At 35.8% G+C, this 24,412-nt stretch overlaps 1 protein-coding gene across 1 annotated transcript; it reads right to left on the bottom strand.

Annotated features, from left to right (window-relative positions):
• Positions 1-6,656: 6,656 nt before the first annotated feature.
• LOC127127313 (non-specific lipid-transfer protein 1) lies at positions 6,657-7,391 on the bottom strand. Its single transcript, XM_051056464.1, has 2 exons — positions 6,973-7,391; positions 6,657-6,852 (listed from the first exon to the last, which is right to left on the bottom strand). The coding sequence occupies exons 1-2, from the start codon at positions 7,314-7,316 to the stop codon at positions 6,840-6,842; spliced, it is 357 nt and encodes a 118-aa protein (XP_050912421.1). The 5' UTR covers positions 7,317-7,391; the 3' UTR covers positions 6,657-6,839.
• Positions 7,392-24,412: the final 17,021 nt, after the last annotated feature.

Below are 24,412 nucleotides of genomic sequence, written 5' to 3' on the forward strand. Positions count from 1 at the left end.
AGCTCAAACTGAGTTCGACTCAAAGTCTTAGTACTGAAGTCGAAAGAGTCTATATGAATAGGATTCCATATGCTAGTATAATATGTTCATTGATGTATGTTATGGTATGTACGAGGCCGGATATAACGTACATTGTGAGCCTTGTAAGTAGGTATATGGCCAATCCTGGGAAGACACACTAGTCATCATTAAAGTGGATTCTAAGGTACATAAATGGGTCTCTGAACAAAGTACTTATTATGGTGGAGCCTTTCGTGATGATATCAAAGTTGAAATCAAAGGGTTTGTCGACTCTGATTATGTAGGTCGTAAGGATTCTAGAAAATCTATTTTTGGATATGTATTCACTATATTTGGCACAATAATCAGTTGGAAAGAGACACTTCGGAAGGTTGTTGTCTTATCAACCACTGAAATGGAGTATATTGCCCTTATTGAACCTGTGAAAGAAGCATTGTGACTTAAAGATTTTTCTAAGGAGCTGAAATTTCAAGGTCGAGTTATCACTGTTAAATGTGATAGTCAAAGTGCAATACAATTGTCGAAGAATTCAGCCTATAATGAGCAAACCAAGGACATCAATGTGATGATGCATTATGTCAGAGAGATAATCGAGCATGGAGAAGTCCAAGTGCTGAAGGTTTTAATTGAAGACAATGATGCTGATATGAGCACCAAGACATTGCCAAGCTGAAAGTTTTTCCACTATATGTAGTTGATAAATCTATATGAAGAAGGCTAATTTGTTCGCTTGATGTTTGTGGAGTTTGTTCCAAGGTGGAGATTTGTGAAAATTTGGATCAAACTCTAATCTCGACAAGGATAACTTGATGTTTCCAAATGAGTTATGCATATTGTTGTTGAAGTCTATTCAAGCATGTTATCGAAATATGTTAACTTGTATTCTAAGTTAGTATGTCAACTTGGGCCTTTGTTTAAGCACAATTGTTTAAGTTAACTTGTTGCTTAAGTTAGCTTAGTAGTCTATAAATATATTAGTTATCTCAGGTTATTGAGAGAGATTAATTATTGTTATTCACTTGTAATCTTTGAAGCCTTATTGAGTAAGTGAATAGCAAAGTAATTTTAACCAATTATTTTATTCTTCTTCCCTCTTCTCTCTCTTTTGTAAAATCTAATAGGGTTTCTTGTGTTTGTTCAAGACACTCAATCTTTATCTCATAACTTTGTTATGTTATTGGCGACATCATTTCACAACACAAATGATTTCCCCTCGGTTGGTTATCTAACTGAAGGAATAAATGACTTAATATTTAATTTAAAAAATAATAATTGCACTATTTTAAAAGACATAAAAATATAAAATGCAATTGCTGATATTTTGAAGCGTGTCACTGGGTTAGTTTTTTCCTTGGTTATTCATAACAAATGAGGTAATAGACTATTTATTTTTAATTAAAAATTAAAATAAAGTAATGGGATTCTAATTGATTGGATTTCACCTCAATGAAATCTATGTCTGGGGTAAAACTTCGTTAGAAAATCTATTCTCTTTTATTATAGAATAGACAAATAACGTTCAGATGAATGCCTACAATTTTTTGGTGTAAATATTCTGATATATTGCTCAACTGGGAGGTTGTTAGAATATATTTTTTTAAATATTTAATCTAAATATTATATTCCAACACTACTAAAAAAAATTATTTTGCAACATTTGGAACAAAGATTTAACCACGAGTGATGGTCTGTGGTAACAACATCGTGATATTAAGTGGGCTACTTATCACCACAGGTTATTGGTCGTGATAATAAATTGGAAAGCACACTACTTTTCACCATGGTTTAAATATCCAAATATAGTGAAAAGTGGAAAGGTCATAAGTTTGATACCTAACAACATCATTTTTGTTGTTTTTAAAACTAGATATCGTGTTACTTATCACCTTAGTTGAAAGAACCAACCAGAGTGAAATAATTTTTTTTAATATTTATTTTTTGATTTTACGAAAATCTAATTATTATAACCTGTATTTTTGGGAATCATAACATATCAGAATACATCAATATTACACTTGTGAATCAAATCAAATTGGCAACTATTATGAAGAAAACATATGTATTATTACATCAAAGCCAAATGACATCAAAATGACATACATTATATGCATAATCATATCAAAAAATTATACAACTAACATACAAAATTATTGTGCACTAGATTCATTATTCTGAAGGAAGCAAGATGCACAACGTGACCATACGTTTTTTGGTGTATTGTCTCTTAACACCTATAATTTCAATTAATAATACTTGTTAGTATAACACTTGTTGGCACACATGTATAAACTCTTATAATTTATATCAAAAAATAATTATGAATAAAGAATAAAAAATATTTATTTTTTCTGTTTTCTCATATGCCTTCTTCATGATAATAACGAATAACACACACATCACCTATATCAACTTTTTCATATGAAGTAGGCACATGTGTTGCAAAAGAAGGTGTCTTAGGAATATCAAAATTTAAATATTGATTCTCATCACTATGAGGAATGTATTTTTCTTAGAGAACAGTTGATCATCTTTTTTAATAAGATTTAGTGACATAAAATACTTGTTTTGCTTGAAATGTCATGTAGAATGGTTCGATCATATAAGTTGTCTTGCCAAGGTTAACCCGTGTAATTCAAGGAATTCAAGAACTCATTTCCTATACACCATACCTAACCTATTAGACTTCATCCAACTACGATCAATAATACATTCTGAAATTCATGTCAAATTCTTCTAAAATCATTTAACAATACAACAACAATATTCTCATAAACACAATAACAATGTAAATACAACAACTTACTAAGTCACTTTTCAACAATATAGAAAAATAGTATATAGCAATAATACAACAATACAACAACACAATAACAATAAAACAAATACAACAACAATATAAAACATTCTCAACAACACAAAGACTATCTCAATCTCACTCAATCACAACAACATATAACATTAAACAATAACAACAACAAAAACACAATAACATTCAACATTAAAACTCTAGGTTTTAGGGTCTCAAGAACAACAATAACAATAATAATGTAACATTAACATTGATGAAATGTTTCATGTACCATAAAGGTAAAGAAGAGTCAAAACCGAGTTTTGTGATCCCTTCTTGTGAGATTTGACTTTCCTTTCACTACTAAAAATATTATATTTTATGAAAAAACTTTTACGTCATCCAACAAAAAGCTGAGGTAAAATTCCATGACACGCTATGTTATTTTTTTTTCAAGAAATTATCATCTATTCTCTCGGTTTAAGAAAAAACTGAGGGGTAAACTAATTTAAGGTACATGCTTTGAGTCCCGGTAACTAAAATTTTTGTTTTTTTTTCTTTAAAAGTGACACATTTCTTATTATTTAAGATTTTATCTTATTATTAAATATTATATTCTCTCTGTTTCTCAAATAATCGAGGGGTATCATACATAAGTTTTACTATAAAAGGATTTTGTCACTAAGTTTTACCCTAAACCTAACTCACAAGTTCAGCTGCTCCATACTCTTAAACATCATTCTGTCTGATGGATTGCTAGACAAAAAAATTAGGTTATATGTTATTGTTCTTCTTACACCAACCTTTAACAAATCATTTATTTATTCTAGCAATCTATCTCACCTAATGTTGTTGTTGTTATTCTTCTTCTTTTTGTTCACACCAATATTTAATGGAATAACTTTCCAATGTTGTTAATCAAAGAAAACTTTCTATAATATATATTGATTTCTTCGATTGACAACATTGAGAATTTTATTCTTAATCAGATTGCAACACATAAAGAAATTGATCAATGATAAAAAAAATTAAAAGGAAACAATACATGTTACTTCAATTTTTTCCCATTCACCATTTCTTTTGGCAATAGAAGTCATTTATTACCTTGATTCTTTTAGAAATCGGGGTTAAAAGTATCAAATTTATTGTAATTTTTATTTTAAAAGATTTTTTTACCTCGAGTTTAATTTACAATCAAAGGGTAAAATAAGGGTGTTTATTGAGTTAAAAGTACCAAATAAGGATTTTTTTTACCTTAAACAAATTTGTGTCGTCCATTTAGTGAGTATCAACACTTAAGACATTGACATTAGTGATCAACGTGAAACCTAAAAGACATCAATTCAGAAGGCTCATGCCACATTATAAAAGCATTTTGAATATAAAAAATTGATCATGAAAGCATTTGTTATGAAAACATTGAAACTTATTTATTTTATATCAGAAATATTGAAACAATGCTCTCTATGATGGATTGAAAGAGCAAAAAAATATTTGGGTTTAAGGTTTGTATTCTTAATAATCATATAACTTAATATTTTTAATTTATTTATCTAACCCCTTTTTTATTTTATATTAAAAACAAATGCATGAAATATCAAACATTTCATCTTCTCCAAAATTCAATGAAATGATGATCCATCATGTGTTCTTCGCCTACACTGATGGCAATGGATCAGATTCATAATTTGTTATATAAGTTTACTTTAATATTCTGTGTAAACAATATAATTTGTAAATAATTTAATTTAATATTATATGTAAATAATGTAATTGGTATTTTTAAAAAGTTATTTTTTTCTTGGTTTTGGTCATAAACTGAGAGGTACATGACGCTAGTTTTAAAACTCTAAAAATATTGATGTTGAAGAACAAACCAATGACTATTTCAACTATCCCCTCGGTTATTCAGAAACTGATGGATAAATTGGCAAGTTTTCATGATATTCTTCGTTATCTCGCTTGTATAACATGTATTTTTTGTAGTAGTGTTTTCTTGATTTGTACCGGATATGATTGAGGTTATCGAAGAAATGAGTTTAGTGAATATGGATTTTTGCTAGGGAGTTGTTCTAGTCTTAAGGGTTTTCGCTTAAGGTGATGTTCAGTTATGGGGGAAATAAATTTTAGCTTTTTATTTTCAATTAAAAAGGAATACGTTTCACCATGGTACTCAAAATAACTGTGGTGATAATGGTCTAATTATTTTTTTTATATAAAGACTCAACATGTTCATTCACCTTTTCACTAATCCTAACTTATTCGACCTTCAAACTTCGTCTTCGAATCTTCTTGCATTGTTGTATCATGATCCTATAGGTTTAGGATTTAAAGATACTAAATTAGTATATTGAAAATTTTGGTTTAAAGATTAATGTCAAGTTTCATTTTATCAATTAAACAATATACTCAAAATTTAACATTAATCTTCAAAGCCAGTGTTTTCAAGACATATAGGCAAAACAATATTACAATGTAAAAATGTCTTTAAAATGATTGAAAAAAGAATTATACGCAATGAGATTCAAAGTGGGTCCCTAAAAGAGATATTTCCCTAAAAACTTTGATTGTGGTGAAATCTTAATTAATGTTTATTTAAAAAAAAATACACCATATATCTCCACAGTTGATAAATCTGGCTACAATGAAATATTATTTCATTTTTATTTTAAAAAGAAGAAACATGCGTAAATTAGTTTTTTTTATTACAATTATAATTGCAGTATGACTGAAGTGAAAGTACATTATGAAATTTATAGTTCGTAGTATTGCAATATGATTATGTAGGCATATATCCTTGTTTAATTATATCACATTTATTAATTAAGAGTATTGATTTAATAATCTGTTAGAGTGGAAATTTCAATGACCTATTTTTAAATAATGATATTTGTAATTGTGCACCATATTTTATATAAGTTATTACTCTCAATATATCATACACTTGAGTATATCTCTCACCCATATGAAAATGACTAAGACATGAGGATTATCATCTACTGCCTATAGTTTTTTTCATAGATTCAGATATTTCTATAATCTCTAATAAATATATAATGAAGATACTAATTTATATATCTTATCATATGATTATTTCCCTTCCGCTCTAGTCTTTAGTTTATAATCATTGTATTGGGTGTGTCTTATTAGATTAATTCAAAGTTTAATTCAAAGTTTGAACATTTTTAAATAAGGAAATTTATTTAAATGTATATTTATAAAAAGGTGAACCATCTAACATATTAAACAACAATATAATTCTTATAAATAATTCCTACAAAAAATATATCGGTTATATATTGATCTCCGATAAAATAATTAAAATAACCAACTTTTTCAAATAAATACCTAAATTAAACCACATTTTCACGTATTTCTCAAACTAACTCACTTTAAAACAAACAAAAATCAACACAAAGATAACGTTAATTCAATTGACGATAGTGTATAAAAATTAAGAGGAGTCGTCAATCCAATTGACGACAATGTACAAATACATAGGAAAGACTATATTCTCTCTCCTTTGTGTTTGTACACGATCGCCAATTAAATTGGCGACTTCTCTTAATTTTTGTACACTGTCGTCAATTGAATTGACGTCACCTGTGTGTTAATTTTTTTTAAGTGGGTTAGTTTGGGAAATATATGGAAATGTGAATTAATTTAAAAAGAATTGATTCGTAATAAATGATGTTTTTCAAAACTAGTGAAGAGTTTCCATATCATTCATTTTTTTTAGAGAGGCGTTTCCATGTCATTCTGAAAGACCAATGTATGTGTAGTTTTTCCTTAATGAAAAACATAACACTCTTTCAAAATTCAGAGTTAGAACCATGAGAGATGATAGTAAATCCAAACATGGTGGGTTTTATTTTAATTATTTTCCAAATACATAGTATATATATATCCCTAGGCCAAGGATTCAATTACAACAAGAGAAATTAAATCACTTCCTTTATTCTGGCTTGTTTATACAACAAACCAAGTATTACTTAATACTTATTCATCAAGCGCAAGCCCTGCAAGAACCTCAGTACGTAACCCTGCAAAGAGTAAAGTAAATCCATCTATCATCTTTAAGAAAAGCTTACAAATTTTAGTTCAATATATGATTAACAATATATAAAAAGAGTGAAAGAAAGAGAGGTGAGAGATGTAGTTACTTGTTGCAGTCAATGGTGGGACTAACTTTGTAGGGCACGTTGACACCACACTTTCTAGGGAGGTCAGCAAGGGCAGGAAGATTGAGTCCAGGTAAGCTGAGTGAAGTGGATTTGAGGCACCTACAGTTAGCTTGACGATCAGATACAGTTTTGGCTAAGTTGAACACAGTTCTAACTCCATTGCAACATGGTGCTGGAACAGATGGACCTGGTCTCCTAAGGTAACCAATGCATGGTGCTACAGTTAGTTGCACTTGGCCACATGATTGGGCACCATTTGCTAAGGAAGCACTCAAAACCAAGCATATCATAGCCAAGGAAGTAACCATAATTGAGGTAGCCATTGATTGTTTTGTGAGTTAGGGTGGAGGTGATGGATGTGTTAAGGTACATAGCTATAAGGACTATTTATAGAGAATTGATCAACCTTGGTCCCAATGTTTAACACTATTTAATGTGTGAGGAGAGGACAGTTTCTACACCAATCAAACTCTCAAGAGTAAATATCCAACACAAGAAAAAGTTCATTAACTATTATTTTTGTCTCATCATCTTGGGAGAAAATTCTTTCTTCTCATAATAAGAAATTCATTTATAAAAATAAAAATTATTTTAAAATAAGGTATTATTTTTAATTTTCATTGAAACACTATTTTATTTTTTCTCTAATTAATATTAATTTAACACTATATTTATGATAATTATGAATCTAGCAATACTTGATAAATGTAATTGAGTAAAAGAAACTCACTTTTTTATTTGCAGTTTTCTTAATTAAATGAAGAGTAATATTTTTTCACTAAATATATGATAAAATGGAATAGTGGTTAAATGGATTGTTAACAATGTTAATGTTTGGGGTTTAAGCTTTGGTGTTGTTATTTTTATGTTTTAGTTTTTTTTAATTTTTTTAATACTAAAAATATTGTAAAATAGTTTCACCTTTTATTTATATATATATATATATATATATATATATATATATATATATATATATATATATATATATATATATATAATGGAATAGTGGTTAAAATAGATGGTAACAATGTTGATGTTTGGGGTTTAAGCTTTGGTGTTTTTGTATTTAACTTTTTTTTTAATAGTACAAATATTGTAAAATAATTTCAACTGTTATATATATATATATATATATATATATATATATATATATATATATATATATATATATATATATATATATATATATATATATATATATATATATATATATATATATATATATATATATATATATATATATATATATATATATATATATAAGTCAATTAATTAGGAAGAAAATGGAATAGTGATTAAAGTAGATAGTAACAATGTTGATGTTTGGAGTTTAAGCCTTGGTGCTGTTATTTTTATGTTTTTATTTTTTTATTTAATTTAAAATAGTAAAAGTATTGTAAAATAGTTTCAATCAAACTCGGGACACAAGGGATGGTGGGTAGGCGCCCCAGCCACCGAACCAACAAAATATTTAATCAAATTGTTGACTGTTATTAATATATATTTGTTCATGAATGATCATGATGAAACACTTTAGAAACATAAGTTCTCCTCATTAATTGTTATAAGTTGTGCCAAAAATTATATTTAAGTATTTTTTTTTTTTTTAGTGCACGAGAATAAATAAGAGAGTTTTATTATGTAAAATATCGTTGATTGATATGCTTAATGTGAATGTGTGATTCATGTTTAGGTTTTCACTGAATTATTCATTCGCGTCTAATTTTCTGGAATTGGAAGGGGCGAATCGAACCTAAAGTTTAGTGTACACACATGCTTTAGAATTTATTTGTTTCACTTTCATCATACCATTTTCATCTTCTTCTTATTTATGTTTTGCAGGCATACCCCTAACACAAGATCTAAACTTTAAAGAAAATGATAATAACGTTCAATGATGGTGAAAGAGAGATAAACATACATGTTTGTTTATTCATAACTATGGTGAAATATATATAATTGTTAAATAAATATATATTATAATCTATGTAAAATATGTTGAAAATAATTTATATTTATGTTAAGTTTAACATGTGCAATAAAATTATGTATGCATGATTTATAAATTATTCAAGTATGTGAGTTAACTCTAAACCGTCCCTTGAAGACTTAGACCACGGTTTTCTACCTTTAGGTGACGGTTTTCCGTTGTTGCCTAAACCGTTTATTCCACGCTTGATAAACTGTCCCTTGAAGACTTAGACCACAGTTTTCTACCTTTAGGTGACAGTTTTCCGTTGTTGCCTAAATCCGTTTTTGTTGTAGTGGTTTGAATATTTAAGAATATATTTGATTTATGGTGTATACTTGAATGTAAAATACATGTTAGATATTATTCTTTAGTGTAAGTAATTTATTTTAATTAATAATGCATTATTTATTGACGAAATGATTTGGTAAAAATTAAATTAGTCTTTTTTATGAATTTGAATTTATGGTGCGCATATTGGTAACATAAAATGATGTAAATACAATGTTAAAAATCTCAAGGACATGTTTACATTGTATTTTAGTTTGTGTAAGAATTTATTAAATTTTAAATAATTTATTTCATATTATATGTATATCATAATATATAGTCGATTGCTATATATGTTTAATACATTAAATATATTTTGAATATATTTAAATGGAAGTAAAACTTCAAAGTAAAAAGGTTAGAAAATGAACAATGATATAAAATTTGTGTATATGATAAAATGAATGACAAAATTGTCTTGGTGATAGTTTATCAAATATCAAAAATATAGAATATATATTGTATATGATAATTGTATTAATAAGACAAAAGTGTCATGGTTTGATGATAGATGGTAAATACTATCAAGAGTACATAAAGTAATCATATACATGACTAGTTGAAAGATTGAATATTCAAAGTTTATTGAAGATGGAAAATCTTGCAATTCTTTGACGAAAGAATTGACAAATGTATGATGTATTTGGATATAATTGAATATAATGAAGAAATGATTAGGGATGTGGAACAAGCCTATATCTAATTAATCATCGATAGTAAAACTCAACTCACACTTGATTAACGTCAAGTCTTGAGTTCAATAATAAAATTAAACTATAGAGTGATTGAAGTATTTGATGATAAATACATCTCAAAGGATAAAATTACTTGGACCATAAGAATAAGTGTGGTAGGATGATGTTTTTCTCTTAATAGACATATAGCATATGTTTGTTGTAATACATAATTATGGATGCATTTCTGATATAATCTACCTATATGAGAATAAAATAGTATCACTTTATAGAGTTCAAGGGCTTGACTCACCAAAAAAGATTATTGACCAGTTAAATCTGCTTGTTCCGCAAAAAAGGCATCAATCTTCACTGAGCAACAAAACACTCCCATTAAATCAAAGAGTCTCAAGCTACTGTAGCACCTCAAATTTGCACCCTACCATTGTGTACATTCATTGCATACTAGGTCATAGCATTAACAATGTCCACTGCATAACATTGCATTGTCCATTTGCCCAAGTGCAAGCTCAGTTGATGAATCAGGTCTAACTGATCAGGAGAATCAGTCAGTCAAACAAGCAAGTGCCACTATGAACAAATCTGTTATGGCAATGTTTTTGTTTTTGTGACTTTTTTTGAACTCTTTTTCTAAAATAAAGCATTAAACATGCAGAAATGATCTTATGGCATCCACTATGAACAAATCTGTTATGGCTCAGTATGATTTCGACAATCCCATATACCAAGCCGAAGAGGAGAGTGATGAAGACAGTGAACTCCCGAAAGAATTGGCTAGATTGTTGAAGCAGGAGGAAAGGGTCATCCAACCTCATCAGGAGGAATTGGAGATTGTGAATCTTGGTACTGAGGACGCCAGAAGGGAGATCAAAATTGGGGCTGCTTTGAAACCTGAGGTCAAGAACAGGTTGATTGAGATGCTGAGAGAGTATATTGAGATATTCGCCTGGTCTTATCAAGATATGCCTGGGCTGGATACTGATATTGTGGTTCATAGACTACCTCTCAGAGATGATTGTCCTTCGGTCAAACAGAAGCTTCGTAGAACAAGTCCTGATATGGCAGTGAAAATCAAGGAAGAGGTTCAGAAGCAGTTCGATGCTGGTTTTTTGTCAGTAACAACTTACCCGCCGTGGGTAGCCAACATCGTTCCGGTGCCGAAGAAGGATGGCAAAGTCAGGATGTGTGTCGACTACCGGGATTTGAACAGAGCGAGTCCGAAAGATGACTTCCCATTACCTCACATTGATGTATTGGTTGATAACACGGCTCAATCCTCGGTATTCTCTTTCATGGATGGTTTCTCGGGCTATAATCAGATTAAGATGGCGCCAGAGGACATGGAAAAGACGACATTCATTACACCTTGGGGCACGTTCTGCTATAAGGTGATGCCATTTGGGCTGAAGAATGTCGGTGCTACCTATCAGAGGGCTATGACGACTCTCTTTCATGACATGATGCACAAAGAGATTGAAGTGTACGTGGATGATATGATTGCGAAGTCGCAGACAGAAGAGGAGCACCTGGTTAATTTGCAGAAGTTATTTGACAGGTTGGTCAAGTTCAAACTGAGGCTGAACCCAAACAAGTGTACGTTTGGAGTGAGATCAGGGAGGCTGTTAGGCTTCATTGTCAGTGAAAAAGGGATTGAGGTTGATCCAGCGAAAGTCAAAGCTATTCAGGAGATGCCTGAACCGAGAACCGAAAAGCAGGTTCGTGGGTTTTTAGGGAGATTGAATTACATCGCAAGGTTCGTATCTCACCTAACTGCCACGTGTGAACCTATATTCAAATTGCTTAGAAAGAATCAGGCCATCAAGTGGAATGATGATTGTCAGAAAGCTTTTGACAAGATAAAAGAGTATTTACAGAAACCTCCAATCCTGATCCCTCCCGTCCCAGGGAGACCATTGATAATGTACCTATCAGTGACCGAGACTTCAATGGGGTGTGTATTGGGTCAGCATGACGAGTCTGGTCGAAAAGAGCATGCCATATACTACCTTAGCAAAAAGTTTACCGACTGTGAAATCAAATATTCACAGCTTGAGAAAACTTGCTGTGCTTTGGCCTGGGCTGCTCGCCGACTAAGGCAGTATATGCTGAACCATACTACCTTGTTGATTTCTAAGATGGATCCAGTGAAATACATCTTTGAGAAGCCAGCTCTCACCGGACGTGTTGCCCGTTGGCAGATGATTTTAACTGAGTATGATATCCAGTACACGTCTCAAAAGGCTATCAAAGGTAGTGTATTGTCAGATTATCTCGCCGAACAACCGATCGACGACTATCAGCCTATGATGTTTGAATTCCCTGATGAAGACATCATGTATCTAAAGATGAAAGATTGTGACGAGCCTCTTGTCGAGGAAGGACCGGATCCTGATGACAAGTGGACACTGATGTTTGATGGGGCTGTGAATGTGAATGGTAATGGTGTTGGTGCAGTATTGATCAATCCTGAAGGTGCTCATATACCTTTTTCTGCCAGATTGACGTTTGATGTCACCAACAATGAAGCTGAGTATGAGGCTTGTATCATGGGAATAGAGGAAGCCATTGATCTGAGGATCAAAACTCTTGACATATTTGGAGATTCTGCTCCAGTGATCAATCAGGTCAATGGAGATTGGAATACGAACCAGCCGCATTTGATTCCGTATAGAGATTACACCAGAAGAATACTGACGTTCTTCAAGAAGGTGAAATTGTATCATGTCCCCCGGGATGAGAATCAGATGGCTGACGCTTTGGCTACTTTATCTTCCATGATAAAAGTTCATTGGTGGAATCATGTGCCACACATTGCTGTGAATCGACTCGAGAGGCCTGCGTATGTGTTTGCAGCCGAGTCTGTTGTTGCTATTGATGAGAAACCGTGGTATTATGACATCAAGAACTTCCTCAAGACTCAAGAGTACCCTGAAGGTGCATCGAAGAATGACAAGAAAACCCTGAGAAGGCTGTCTGGAAGCTTTTATTTGAATCAGGATGATGTGCTGTACAAGCGGAACTTTGACATGGTCTTGCTCAGATGCGTGGATAGACACGAAGCAGACATGTTGATGCAGGAAGTGCACGAGGGTTCGTTTGGTACCCATGCTGGTGGTCATGCAATGTCAAAGAAATTGCTGAGAGCCGGATATTACTGGATGACTATGGAATTCGATTGCTTCAAGTACGCTCGGAAGTGCCATAAATGCCAGATATATGCTGATAAGGTGCATGTACCACCAAGCCCGTTGAATGTCATGAACTCGCCTTGGCCGTTTGCCATGTGGGGCATTGACATGATTGGGAAGATTGAGCCTACTGCTTCGAATGGACATCGCTTCATCTTGGTCGCGATTGATTACTTCACCAAGTGGGTAGAAGCAGCTTCCTATGCCAATGTTACCAAACAAGTGGTTGCCCGGTTCATCAAGAAGGAGATCATCTGTCGTTACGGAGTTCCTGAGAGAATCATTACTGACAATGGTTCGAATCTCAATAACAAGATGATGAAAGAGCTTTGCAGAGATTTCAAGATCGAACATCACAATTCTTCTCCGTACAGACCAAAGATGAATGGTGCTGTAGAGGCAGCTAACAAGAATATCAAGAAGATTGTGCAAAAGATGGTCGTGACGTACAAGGATTGGCATGAGATGTTGCCTTTCGCTTTGCATGGGTACCGTACTTCAGTACGTACGTCGACCGGGGCAACCCCCTACTCCCTCGTGTATGGTATGGAAGCAGTCCTACCAGTTGAAGTGGAGATCCCTTCTCTGAGGGTATTATTGGATGTCAAGCTGGACGAAGCCGAGTGGATTCGTACAAGGTTTAATGAGTTAAGCCTTATCGAAGAGAGACGGCTAGCAGTTGTGTGCCATGGGCAGTTATATCAGAGAAGGATGAAGCGAGCCTTTGATCAGAAGGTGCGTCCTCGGACATTTCAAACTGGAGATCTAGTTTTGAAGAGGATCCTTCCTCCCGGTACCGACAACAGGGGCAAGTGGACTCCTAATTACGAAGGTCCATATGTTGTGAAGAAGGTTTTCTCCGGTGGAGCCTTGATGCTTACAACAATGGACGGTGAAGATTTTCCGTCCCCTGTTAACTCAGATGTAGTCAAAAAATACTTCGCGTAAATTGACCCGCTGGATAAAAAGAACAAAAGAGTCCAGGCAAAAAAGGGCATCCCGGCGAACCAAAAACAGAAAGAAAAGGTTCGGGCAAAAATTAGGGATATAAATGAAAAGAATTTGTACACCCGATAAGTCGAAAACCCGCAAGGGCGGCTTAGGCAAAAATGGGTATCCCGGTGGATTGAAAACCCGAAAGGGCGATCCAGCCAAGAGAGGGATCAAAGCGAAGACTACAGTCTGAGGTATCTGCACCTCATAGCGCTTCGTCAGCTGCCATCTTGAAAGATGTGATCGGTCCAGTCATTCTTCTCAGAAAGCAAGGAGTTGGGAGGAAAACTGATGATCTGTGGGTTATAACAGAATTGGGAAATAGTGGATGCCGTATTCACATTGCCATTAGGATAGTTTATTTTCCTTTTGTGCGCAATTACCTCTTTCTAGGGATTGCTTCCCAATGTATTTGCCTTTTCGGGCACATTTTCAATCAATAAAAGTCGTTATTTAGATAAATAGCTCTCTTGTTTTTATTTTTACTGTTTTGTTTGCAAAAACGTCCGAATTTTTGATAAACATTGCATATAATAAAACATGAAGGCTTAACAGTAACTTGCAGAAGGACAAAACATTTGAAAATCATTTTGAATGTTGAGGACACTTGAGCATATCTTGTCCATGTACCCCTGGGGCATTGTGTTTTGCTGTTTTACAGGTCGACATCTGTAAGCTTTTCCCCAGCAAGTTATTCTCGGAGCAAGTTTGATATCTGTCCGAGCTGTATTCCCCTGCAGAGGTGTCTGTGGATGGTATCTTCTTTCCTCAGCAGATGTAAGGACTGCATATCCCCAGCAGGCCTGTGTTGGCAGATTTCCCCCAGTTGAGATCCCCACTGAGTGCCTGGCAGACGTTTCCCCAGGAGTTCCCCCGGCGGAGTTGGTCATGAGAATGTTGTTCTCCAGCAGTTGGGTTTGTGATATGTTATCCCCAGCACGGCCGTGAGAGCTTCTCCCAGCAGGGTTGTGAAGGTCTATCTCCAGTATGATATGATGTGTTATCATCCCCACCAGAGTTGTTCTCCTCAGCAGAATGGTGTGGTTTTTCCTCAGTGTTCCCCGAGTGGAGCGGGTTTCAAAGAAATATTTCTCCAGCAGAGTTCATCCTACTTGTGGATTGGACGAGTTTTCGTGGCGGATCGGTATTTGCATCCCTAGCTGAGTTTAGTCTACCTGTGGGTTGTGTGGATCGTCCCCAGGGGAGTAGAAGTTATTCCCCAAAGCAGAGTGGTCCTACCTGAGGTTTGGTTAAGTCTTCCCCCAGCGAAGTGGTATATCAATATCCGGTAAAGATGTCTTGTTACTCCCTGGCGAGTACTATCCCTGAAGAGTTGCTTGGTCTACTTCCCCAGCGGAGTATTGAGTGCTTCCCAAGTGGAGTCCCCGAGTGGATTGGATCCTGTGAAGGATATCCCCAGCGAAGTCTATCTTATGCCCGGCAACAGTTTTGGTTCTCTAGCATGAGTGAGAAGTCGGTGCTTTCTCCGCAAAGCATTCCCAGATGAAGGCTCTCCCCGCAGAGTATCCCTCAGTCAGAGTCTCCCCGCCAAGTTGGAGTACCTGATCTTTTGGCTCCGTAGCCAGGGTGCATTTGCATTTTGCATGTAGTAATCATTGCATCCTCAAAACGCGTAGCATTTCCATTCAATGTGGAGCATTACGCCCTAGAAAAATTCCAACATATGCATTCATGTGTTCGAAACCAATCAGACAGTACTCCCCGGCATAGACGGATTTTTTGCTCAACCTGTACTGCACATTTGCTACGGTTGCTCCTGATAGTGTTCAGGATTAATCCCCACAGAGGTTATTTCCTCATCCGTTGGTGAAAGGAAAGATTGTTCTCCCCAGTGAGACCCCCTTCCAGTATGTGGCCTTGCCCTGTCATCTTGTAGATGTCAGTATACCGTCAGCACCCGCGTGTGTTGTTTCTTTGGTGTCGGTAAACACCATCTTTCGGTGATTTCCCAGTCATGCGTAGTGTCTGGTCTTCTTTGGTGTCGGTAAACACCATCTTTCGGTGCTTTCCCAGTCATGCGTAGTGTCTGGTCTTCTTTGATGTCAGTAAACATCATCTTTCGATGTTCGTAACGTCGTCCCTTCCCTAGTGAGTTCCTCCTCTCCGTTGGTGTCGATAAACGTCGAGTTTTTCCCCATCATCCATTGATGATTTGGTTGTGTTCGCTCTCCCTAGAAGAGTCCTCCTCTCCGTTGGTGTCGATAAACGTCGAGTTTTTCCTATGCGTCCGTTGGCGTATAGTTGATATCTTTCCCCACAGGGTCGTCCCCAGAAGTTTTCTCCTCTCCGTTGGTGTCGATAAACGTCGAGTCTTTCCTGTGCGTCCTATGACGTATAGTTGATTGTCCCCCGCAGATCATTTGGTAATACCAGATGATTCCCCTCAGAATATTCCTCCTCTCCGTTGGTGTCGATAAACGTCGAGTTTTTCCTATTCGTCCTATGACGTCTAGTTGTACCTTTCCCCAAGTGGATCTACCTCCCCGTTGGTTTCGATAAACGTTGTGTTTTTCTCATTCGTCCATGAACGTCTGATTGTATACCCTATTCCCAGTTCATGCATTAATGTCTGGTTGACTTCCCAACCAGAATTCCCAGTAGACGTCCTATTCGGTTTCCGGTTGTGGTGCCTTTCCCTCGTGAAGTGGCTTTCTCCTTCTCCCTTTCGTCCTATGACGTCTGGCTGAGTTTCCTCCTTCTCCGTTGGTGTCGATAAACGTTGAGTCTCCCTTTCGTCCTATGACGTCTGGTCGAGTCTTCCCATTCATCCTATGATGTCTGGTTACCTCTCCGTTGGTCTTGGTAAACGTTGAGTTTTTCCCCATTACGTCCGCTGACGTAGGGTTGTATATCTCTTCCCATTCATCCTATGATGTCTGGTTACCTCTCCGTTGGTCTTGGTAAACGTTGAGTCTTTCCCATTTCGTCCGTTGACGTATGGTTGTATCCTTCCCTGGTTATCCCCAGTAGAGTTGATTTACCTCTCCGTTGGTCTTGGTAAACGTTGAGTTTTTCCTAGTTGTCCGCTGGCATCTAGTTGAGATTTCTGATCCCAGTCATCGTGTGTCGATGTCTGGATGTGGTTGTGCTTTTGAAGAGAAGATAGGAGAAAGAAGCAAAAACAAATAATCCCCAGCAGTGTGCAAATTTCTACGGTTCTTGGTATTCAATCCCTGTTTACCCCGAAAGTCTGACAGCCGTTGCTCTCATCCACTCGGGTTCCCAGTTGATTGAATAGGGGCAGCTGTAGCACCTCAAATTTGCACCCTACCATTGTGTACATTCATTGCATACTAGGTCATAGCATTAACAATGTCCACTGCATAACATTGCATTGTCCATTTGCCCAAGTGCAAGCTCAGTTGATGAATCAGGTCTAACTGATCAGGAGAATCAGTCAGTCAAACAAGCAAGTGCCACTTTCATTGAGACAAAGCCCTAGGGTTGATTTTTCAAGCTCATATGGTCCAAGGATCATTTTGAAGTGGTTTGGCCAAAGATTGGATGCTCAGAAGTCACCAGTCATTGTTCAGTCAACCAGAAACCCTAGAAAGTCAACTGTGGTCAACTGTGGTCAACTGTGCCCGATTTTATGGATTGGAAGGTGGGAAATGGTTTAAAAGACCTTATTCATGTCCATATAAGTCTCATTTGACATGACAAAGACCAAGGTTGAAGGAATTGAGCTCAGACAGAAAGTTTCCAAAAATAGCAGGTGACCTGTAATTTCAGCTGCCCAAAATGGAAACTTTTTCTCCTCAAGATAACTTCATCATACAAGCTTCAAATGGAATTTTGTCCAACATGAAAGTTGAAGATCTTGTTCTCACCATTCCAAAAAGTCCAAGAACTCAAAAATCCAATTTATGGTTGACAAGATATGGCTCAGTGAATTTCAGAAAAGACCCGTAATCAGGAGACCATAACTACCACATGGTTGGTCCAAATTGCAAGTTCTTTATATGCACAAACTCCATTTGACATGTACTTCAAGGGTGCATCATTGGATTTTTCCAAAAGTGGCCAAGGCAAAAAGTCACTTTTCAACTGGACTGTTAAACTGGATCAGGGGCAAAATTGTCCAAATGTCAAAATATTTGGAATTTTGAGATGGGACTCTTTGTAACACTTCAGGAATGGCATTTAGAATGTGTTTGAACCATCATTTCATGGCTAGGTCTCATAATTTGAGTTTTGGCTTGAAGAATGAAAGTGCATAATTAGGCATTTTTCTACCACATGATGAAATTGCAAATTACATGGCCTATGGAAAGGAGAATTGTTTCTACACATCATATGTGGTATTTTGGACTTGCTTGAACCAAAATTGAGCTGATACATGGACTGTTTTGAAGGAAGGGTATTTTGGCCATTTTGAGTGAAAAATGCAATTTGCTTAAAACACCAATTTGGTTAATCACTTGTTTAATCATGGATTAGTGGCATGGTATATAAGCTTAAACATCTCCTAAACATAACAGAATCCACAGTTTCACAGATCTAGATCAAAATTCTCTCCATTTTCTGAATTTTCCTCACGAACACATCATTGCAAATTGGACTGGATCTCTCTCAATTCTTCATCAATTGGAGAAATTCTTCGTGCTGCAACTTCCATTCCACATCTTCTTCGACTGTTTTGGTGAATTGGCTCCAAAAGATTCACGATTTGCAACTGTCCAAAGAAGGTTCATCCATGGTGAATTGCGAATCCGAGCATTAGGAGTACAATTGAGTGAGTTGGAGCTTCACATCCTGCTGCCACGAGTCCATGCTGTTTCTGTTTCATCAAAACACGCGCCAATTCCATTGATCTCATCACTGCGAGCTCCAAGTACCTCCAGATTCGAATCTCACCATTCGATCCATGATTATGTGCGTGTTGTAGTGAATATTATGTAGATCACGAGGATACTCTTAGAATTGCAAATGGTTGATTGTAGGCTTAGAAATCGTAACTCGAAGTTTGAATCTAAAACCCTAGATCGATTGATTTGCATGATTTAGTGATTGTTAGGTTAATTGGAGTTGAGATTCGTGTTCTACGTGCTCGTGCGGTTCCAACGGATGTATCCTTGTTTATTTTGGTTAGGATTTAGAGAATGCGTGTTCTTGAGCCTTGTTCATATTTCTGGAAAATCTGTGAGTTGAAGATGATGAGATTGAGTCGTTTGATCCATAAAACGTTTTGAAAATTTGAATTCGCTGTTACCCGCCCCCGCGCAAAGAATTACCAAAATGCCATTTCCTTTATTTAACTTATTTAATTCAATTAATCCTAAAAATTTGTAAAAAATTACATAACATGTTCAATAAATCACCGAAAAATATAGAAAAATCAGAAAATTGTGAAAATAATTTTGTTGACTTTGTCTTTGACTGTAGATGATTTTTGACCTATTGGTCAAAGTTGTGCATGGAATATTTTTCGTTTGACCTAGGGTTTCTTCCACATGTGTATATTTTGATACCTTAGACTAATTTGATCATGAAATTCTCATATTGTAAAATAAATGTCTGGAAATTTTTGTGATGGTTGTTGACTGGATGATGCTTATTTCCATATAAATTTTATGAGTTTTTGATACCTGGCTATGGAGTTATGAATTTTTAAACTTAGGTGTGACAATTTGTGTCACACCTCTTGATGCCAATTTGTTGGATTTTTTAGCATGACCTATCCTTGTTAGAATTGATTGAAATTTGGCATGGATGCTCATTAACATGTTAGGATCCTTTGTGAATTTTTGTGGAATTGTTCATTGTGTTTTCTAATTGATCATGATTTTTCACTTCTGATGATTGAATTTGCAAGCTTGTGTGACATAGGTTGGTAGATTCATTGTGAAATGCTCATATGGTACTGTATGATCATGAAATTTGACATGCTTGTAGTAGACACCTGTTAGGACCTCCCTGTTTTGATCTCATCCATTTCTTTTTTGTTTTCATTGAGTTATGAATTTTTGAAGTGGAAGCATGTATTGATGTTGTGATTTGGAGCCTATAATTGTGTCTGTTTTTGTTGATTTTCATTGACATGGTTCCATTTGCCCAATTGAGCTCAAATTTGACATGGTAGACCTTGAATATCCCCTGTTTAGGTTTAAATTATTTGAGAATTTTTGGGATTGTGTTGATGTGGGTTTGAATGCAATAATTCTGTTTGTAGGCTTAGTGCTTCCTTTGAACTAGTTTGCCTTATTTTGTGCATAGAATGAGCATGATGAATGATATGACCATGAAATTTGGTAGAATAGTTCCTGACATGTGTAGCTTTCATTTGGCTTTGGTCCTACTAATTTCCCATGTAATGTCACTGTTTACCATTGAATTGAAGTTAATGTACATTTTGTAGCTTCATTTGATTGTGTTTTTGCATGCCTTGTCAAGTTGAATTAATTCCCATAGTTCCACTAGGCCAAATTGTATGAAAATTGACATGTAACTTGTTGAATGTCCTCTGTTTAGGATATAATTTTTGTGGAATTTTCCATGCTGTTTTGGTATTTTTTGTGATGTGATCTTGCTGATTGCTCATATGTGGTTTAACATTGCTCACTTTGCCTTACATGTCGTATAAATTGAAATAGGTGTATAGTTTGGATATGGGACCAATTGGGATCCCTTAGTATTCGAAATATCTTGACTTTGATCATGAATTGGTTGCTGTTTTAGGATTTTTCCTTCTTTTGGACCCTAGGCTAGTCCTAGTGGTCATGTTACTTACATTTGAATGTGATTGTGGCTTTTCAGGTTAAGGAGTTAAGGCTTAAGGATATTGTTTCACATTTGGGATGTTTTGCTTGATACTTGTAAACTAATGTGGCTGTTTTGTAGGATGCATAGCATTTGAGCTTTGAGCCTTGTGCCTTGCACATTGTTGTTTGATTGTACATTATTGATTCTTATTGTTGTTGTCTGATTATGAATGGGATGCTGATTCTGTTTGACTTTTGTACAGGTACACTTAGTTGCTCAGTTCTCTTAAGAACTTGCATTGCTTTGCTTATAAGCAATTAGCATTGAGGTATAGAACTTTCTTCTTCATGTAGTCTGGAGACCCGGCTGTTACCGGGCCGGGCAAACTGTCTGAAGTCCTCCTTAAGAGGCAATGCTTGTGTATGTTTATATTTGTCCCAAGCAGGAAAAGTCCTCATCTGAGGCAATTGGTGGAAGGTAGGGATAAGCAATCTATCCCCCACTATTCTGTGAGTCTTCTCCTTGCTCCCATTACATGGTTGTTGTAACACCCTTCTAAAATACCCAAATAATTAAATTAAAATAATAAACATATAACAATTCAGAGTAATTATGCACTTCAAGGGTGTCACACATAATATTCACACCATTCAACAATATAAAGGTCATGCTCTTTTATTAATTTAAAACTTAAACAATTGCATAAAACACAGCGGATATAATTTCATCAATCATGTAAAACATTACATGGAAAATGGTTCTCGACCAACAATAAAACATTCAAAACAAGTTAAGACAACCCATCCCGATGTTACATCTATCAGAGCACGACCCACTACGGGGACTACGCTAGACTCCAACAATTAGCTTCTACTCAACTCATTTCTCGTTACCTGAAAAATAGTGTAAGGGTGAGTTCCTCAATCAATATAATGAGTATTAGAAAATATCATGTTATGTTAAGTGATTCAACACACTTCATCACCCTAATCAAAACACCCATTCAGGAACAGCATATTAATTCAACATCATACTCCATAACAACACAACAATACCAACACAAATACACGTGTAATATTGGAATACATCCATTCATATTACACGCCATACATATATTATGCAATGAGACTCCATGCATGCGGTACCGACTATTTGTGAACATATAGTTCAACCTCACCGTCCAAATCCAGGCACGGCTACCAAGCTCACTAGTCCCACTCATTTGAGACATAGTGACTCACTCACTAATTCCTCACCATGGGAATTAGCTACCACCCCAAATGGGCCATGCTATGCACGCTAATCACCTAGCATGCAAACATCAACAATAATCAAAATGATTTACTCACTAATTCCTCACCATGGGAATTAGCTACCACCCCAAATGGGCCACAATATGCATGCTAATCACCTAGCAATGCAACAACAACAACAACACAAGAATAGACGTATGCTCACACTCTAAGCCATAAAACGGTCTATTCACAAATGCATACATAACTGATACATTCACAGCATCCTCAACACATTTTATCACAAAGGCATATCATATCATGCCTCGTCATCAACACAGTATTAGCACACTCTACTAATACCTATACTACTCACAACAACGGGAAATGATCCCTACCACGCCATACATCAGCTAAGTTACATCACTCAGCCTAAACAACCAAAAACTGCACAACAACAGTTCAGAAAACCACAAGTCTGCCCATACGCGTATCGCCTATGCCCATACGCGTATGGCGCATTTCCTCGCCCAACCCATACGCGTATCGCCCACGCCCATACGCGTATGCTACGCGTACCACATCCTCATACGCGTACCAACAGAGACGTTTTCCCGTTCAAAACATCACCTCTTTCACTCATACGCGTATAGCATACACCATACGCGTACCACTCCAGGGATACGCGTATCACACGCGTATGGCGCGTACCAGCGCCAAAACCCCCATTTTCAAGCCATCCCATACGCGTATTGCCTAGTGCCATACGCGTATGACCAGAATCCAGTTTTCCAGATCTGCTATGGGTTTTCTCTGCTACGAGATCCTTCAGATCCAACCTCTCACAGTCCAATTTTTCATACACGTTCGTTCGTTTTATCAATTACAACTCAGATACATTCAACTTCTCAAATCGCTAACCTTACTACACCTAATTCCTACGAATTTCATCAATTATCATCCAATTTCGTTCATTAATATTTCACAGTTTCATCACATATCATTTCAATCAGAGTCAAATTCAGAGGTTCATCACTACCCATTACATGCTATCCCATAAGACCCATCAAACGATGATAAACCCCCCTTACCTGAGTAAATCCGGCAGTCTCTGCGCTCCAAGCTTTCCCTTCCTTCAACCTTCGTTCTTTTGCTTTTTGCCCTTTCTGCCTCTTTTCCCTTTTCACGTGAAAAAATAACTTTTTACCAAAAAAATGGGATTTTTCTAACTTCCAACTTATATATTTTCCAAATTATATTATTATTCCAATAATAATAATAATTCAATAATCCCAAAATAATATTAATAATCCAATAATTTTCTAATTATTCAATTAAATTAATAAATAAAATATTAACTTAATTTAAACAATTATCTTAATTTCATCAGGGTGTTACAACTCTCCCCCACTAAAAGAGTTTTCGTCCTCGAAAACATACCTCAAGCGAACAACTCTGGGTAAGACTCCTTCATCTTACTCTCCAGTTCCCAAGTCACATTGCCACCTGCTGGTCCTCCCCAAGCTACCTTCACCAAGGCGATCTCTTTACCCCGCAACTGCTTCAACTCTCGATCCTCGATCCTCATAGGTGATGTTTCAACAGTCAGGTTATCTCTCACCTGTACATCATCTACTTGGACTACATGCGACGGATCATGAATGTACCTCCTCAACTAAGACACATGAAAAACTTCATGCAAATTCGCAAGCGACGGCGGTAAAGCGATACGATAGGCTACCTCTCCTATCCTCTCCAAAATCTGATAAGGACCAATAAATCGAGGTGTCAACTTCTTCGACTTCAAAGCTCGACCAACACCAGTTATCGGAGTAACACGAAGAAACACATGATCTCCCTCTTGGAACTCAAGTGACTTCCTCCTCTTATCATGATAACTCTTCTGACGACTCTGAGCAATTCTCATCTTCTCCTGAATCATCTTAATCCTTTCCGTAGTTTGTTGAACAATCTCCGGTCCAACCACAGCACTCTCACTGGACTCATACCAACATAACGGTGTCCGACATCTCCTACCATACAAAGCTTCAAACGGTGCCATACCAATGCTCGAATGAAAACTATTGTTGTAGGTAAACTCAATCAAAGGCAAATAACAATCCCAAGCACCTCCCTTCTCCAAAACACAAGCTCTCAGAAGATCCTCTAATGACTGGATCGTCCTCTCAGTCTGACCATCAGTCTGCGGATGATATGCAGAACTCAATCTCAGCTTAGTTCCAAAAGCCTTCTGCAAACCTTCCCAGAACTTCGATGTAAATCTAGGAT

Source organism: Lathyrus oleraceus, chromosome 3, assembly GCF_024323335.1.
Source record: "Lathyrus oleraceus cultivar Zhongwan6 chromosome 3, CAAS_Psat_ZW6_1.0, whole genome shotgun sequence".
NCBI lineage: Eukaryota > Viridiplantae > Streptophyta > Magnoliopsida > Fabales > Fabaceae > Lathyrus > Lathyrus oleraceus.

What these genes read in the sequence shown, in the direction of transcription:
- LOC127127313 (XM_051056464.1), bottom strand. Translation starts at nt 7,316, where the DNA reads ATGGCTACCTCAATTATGGTTACTTCCTTGGCTATGATATGCTTGGTT.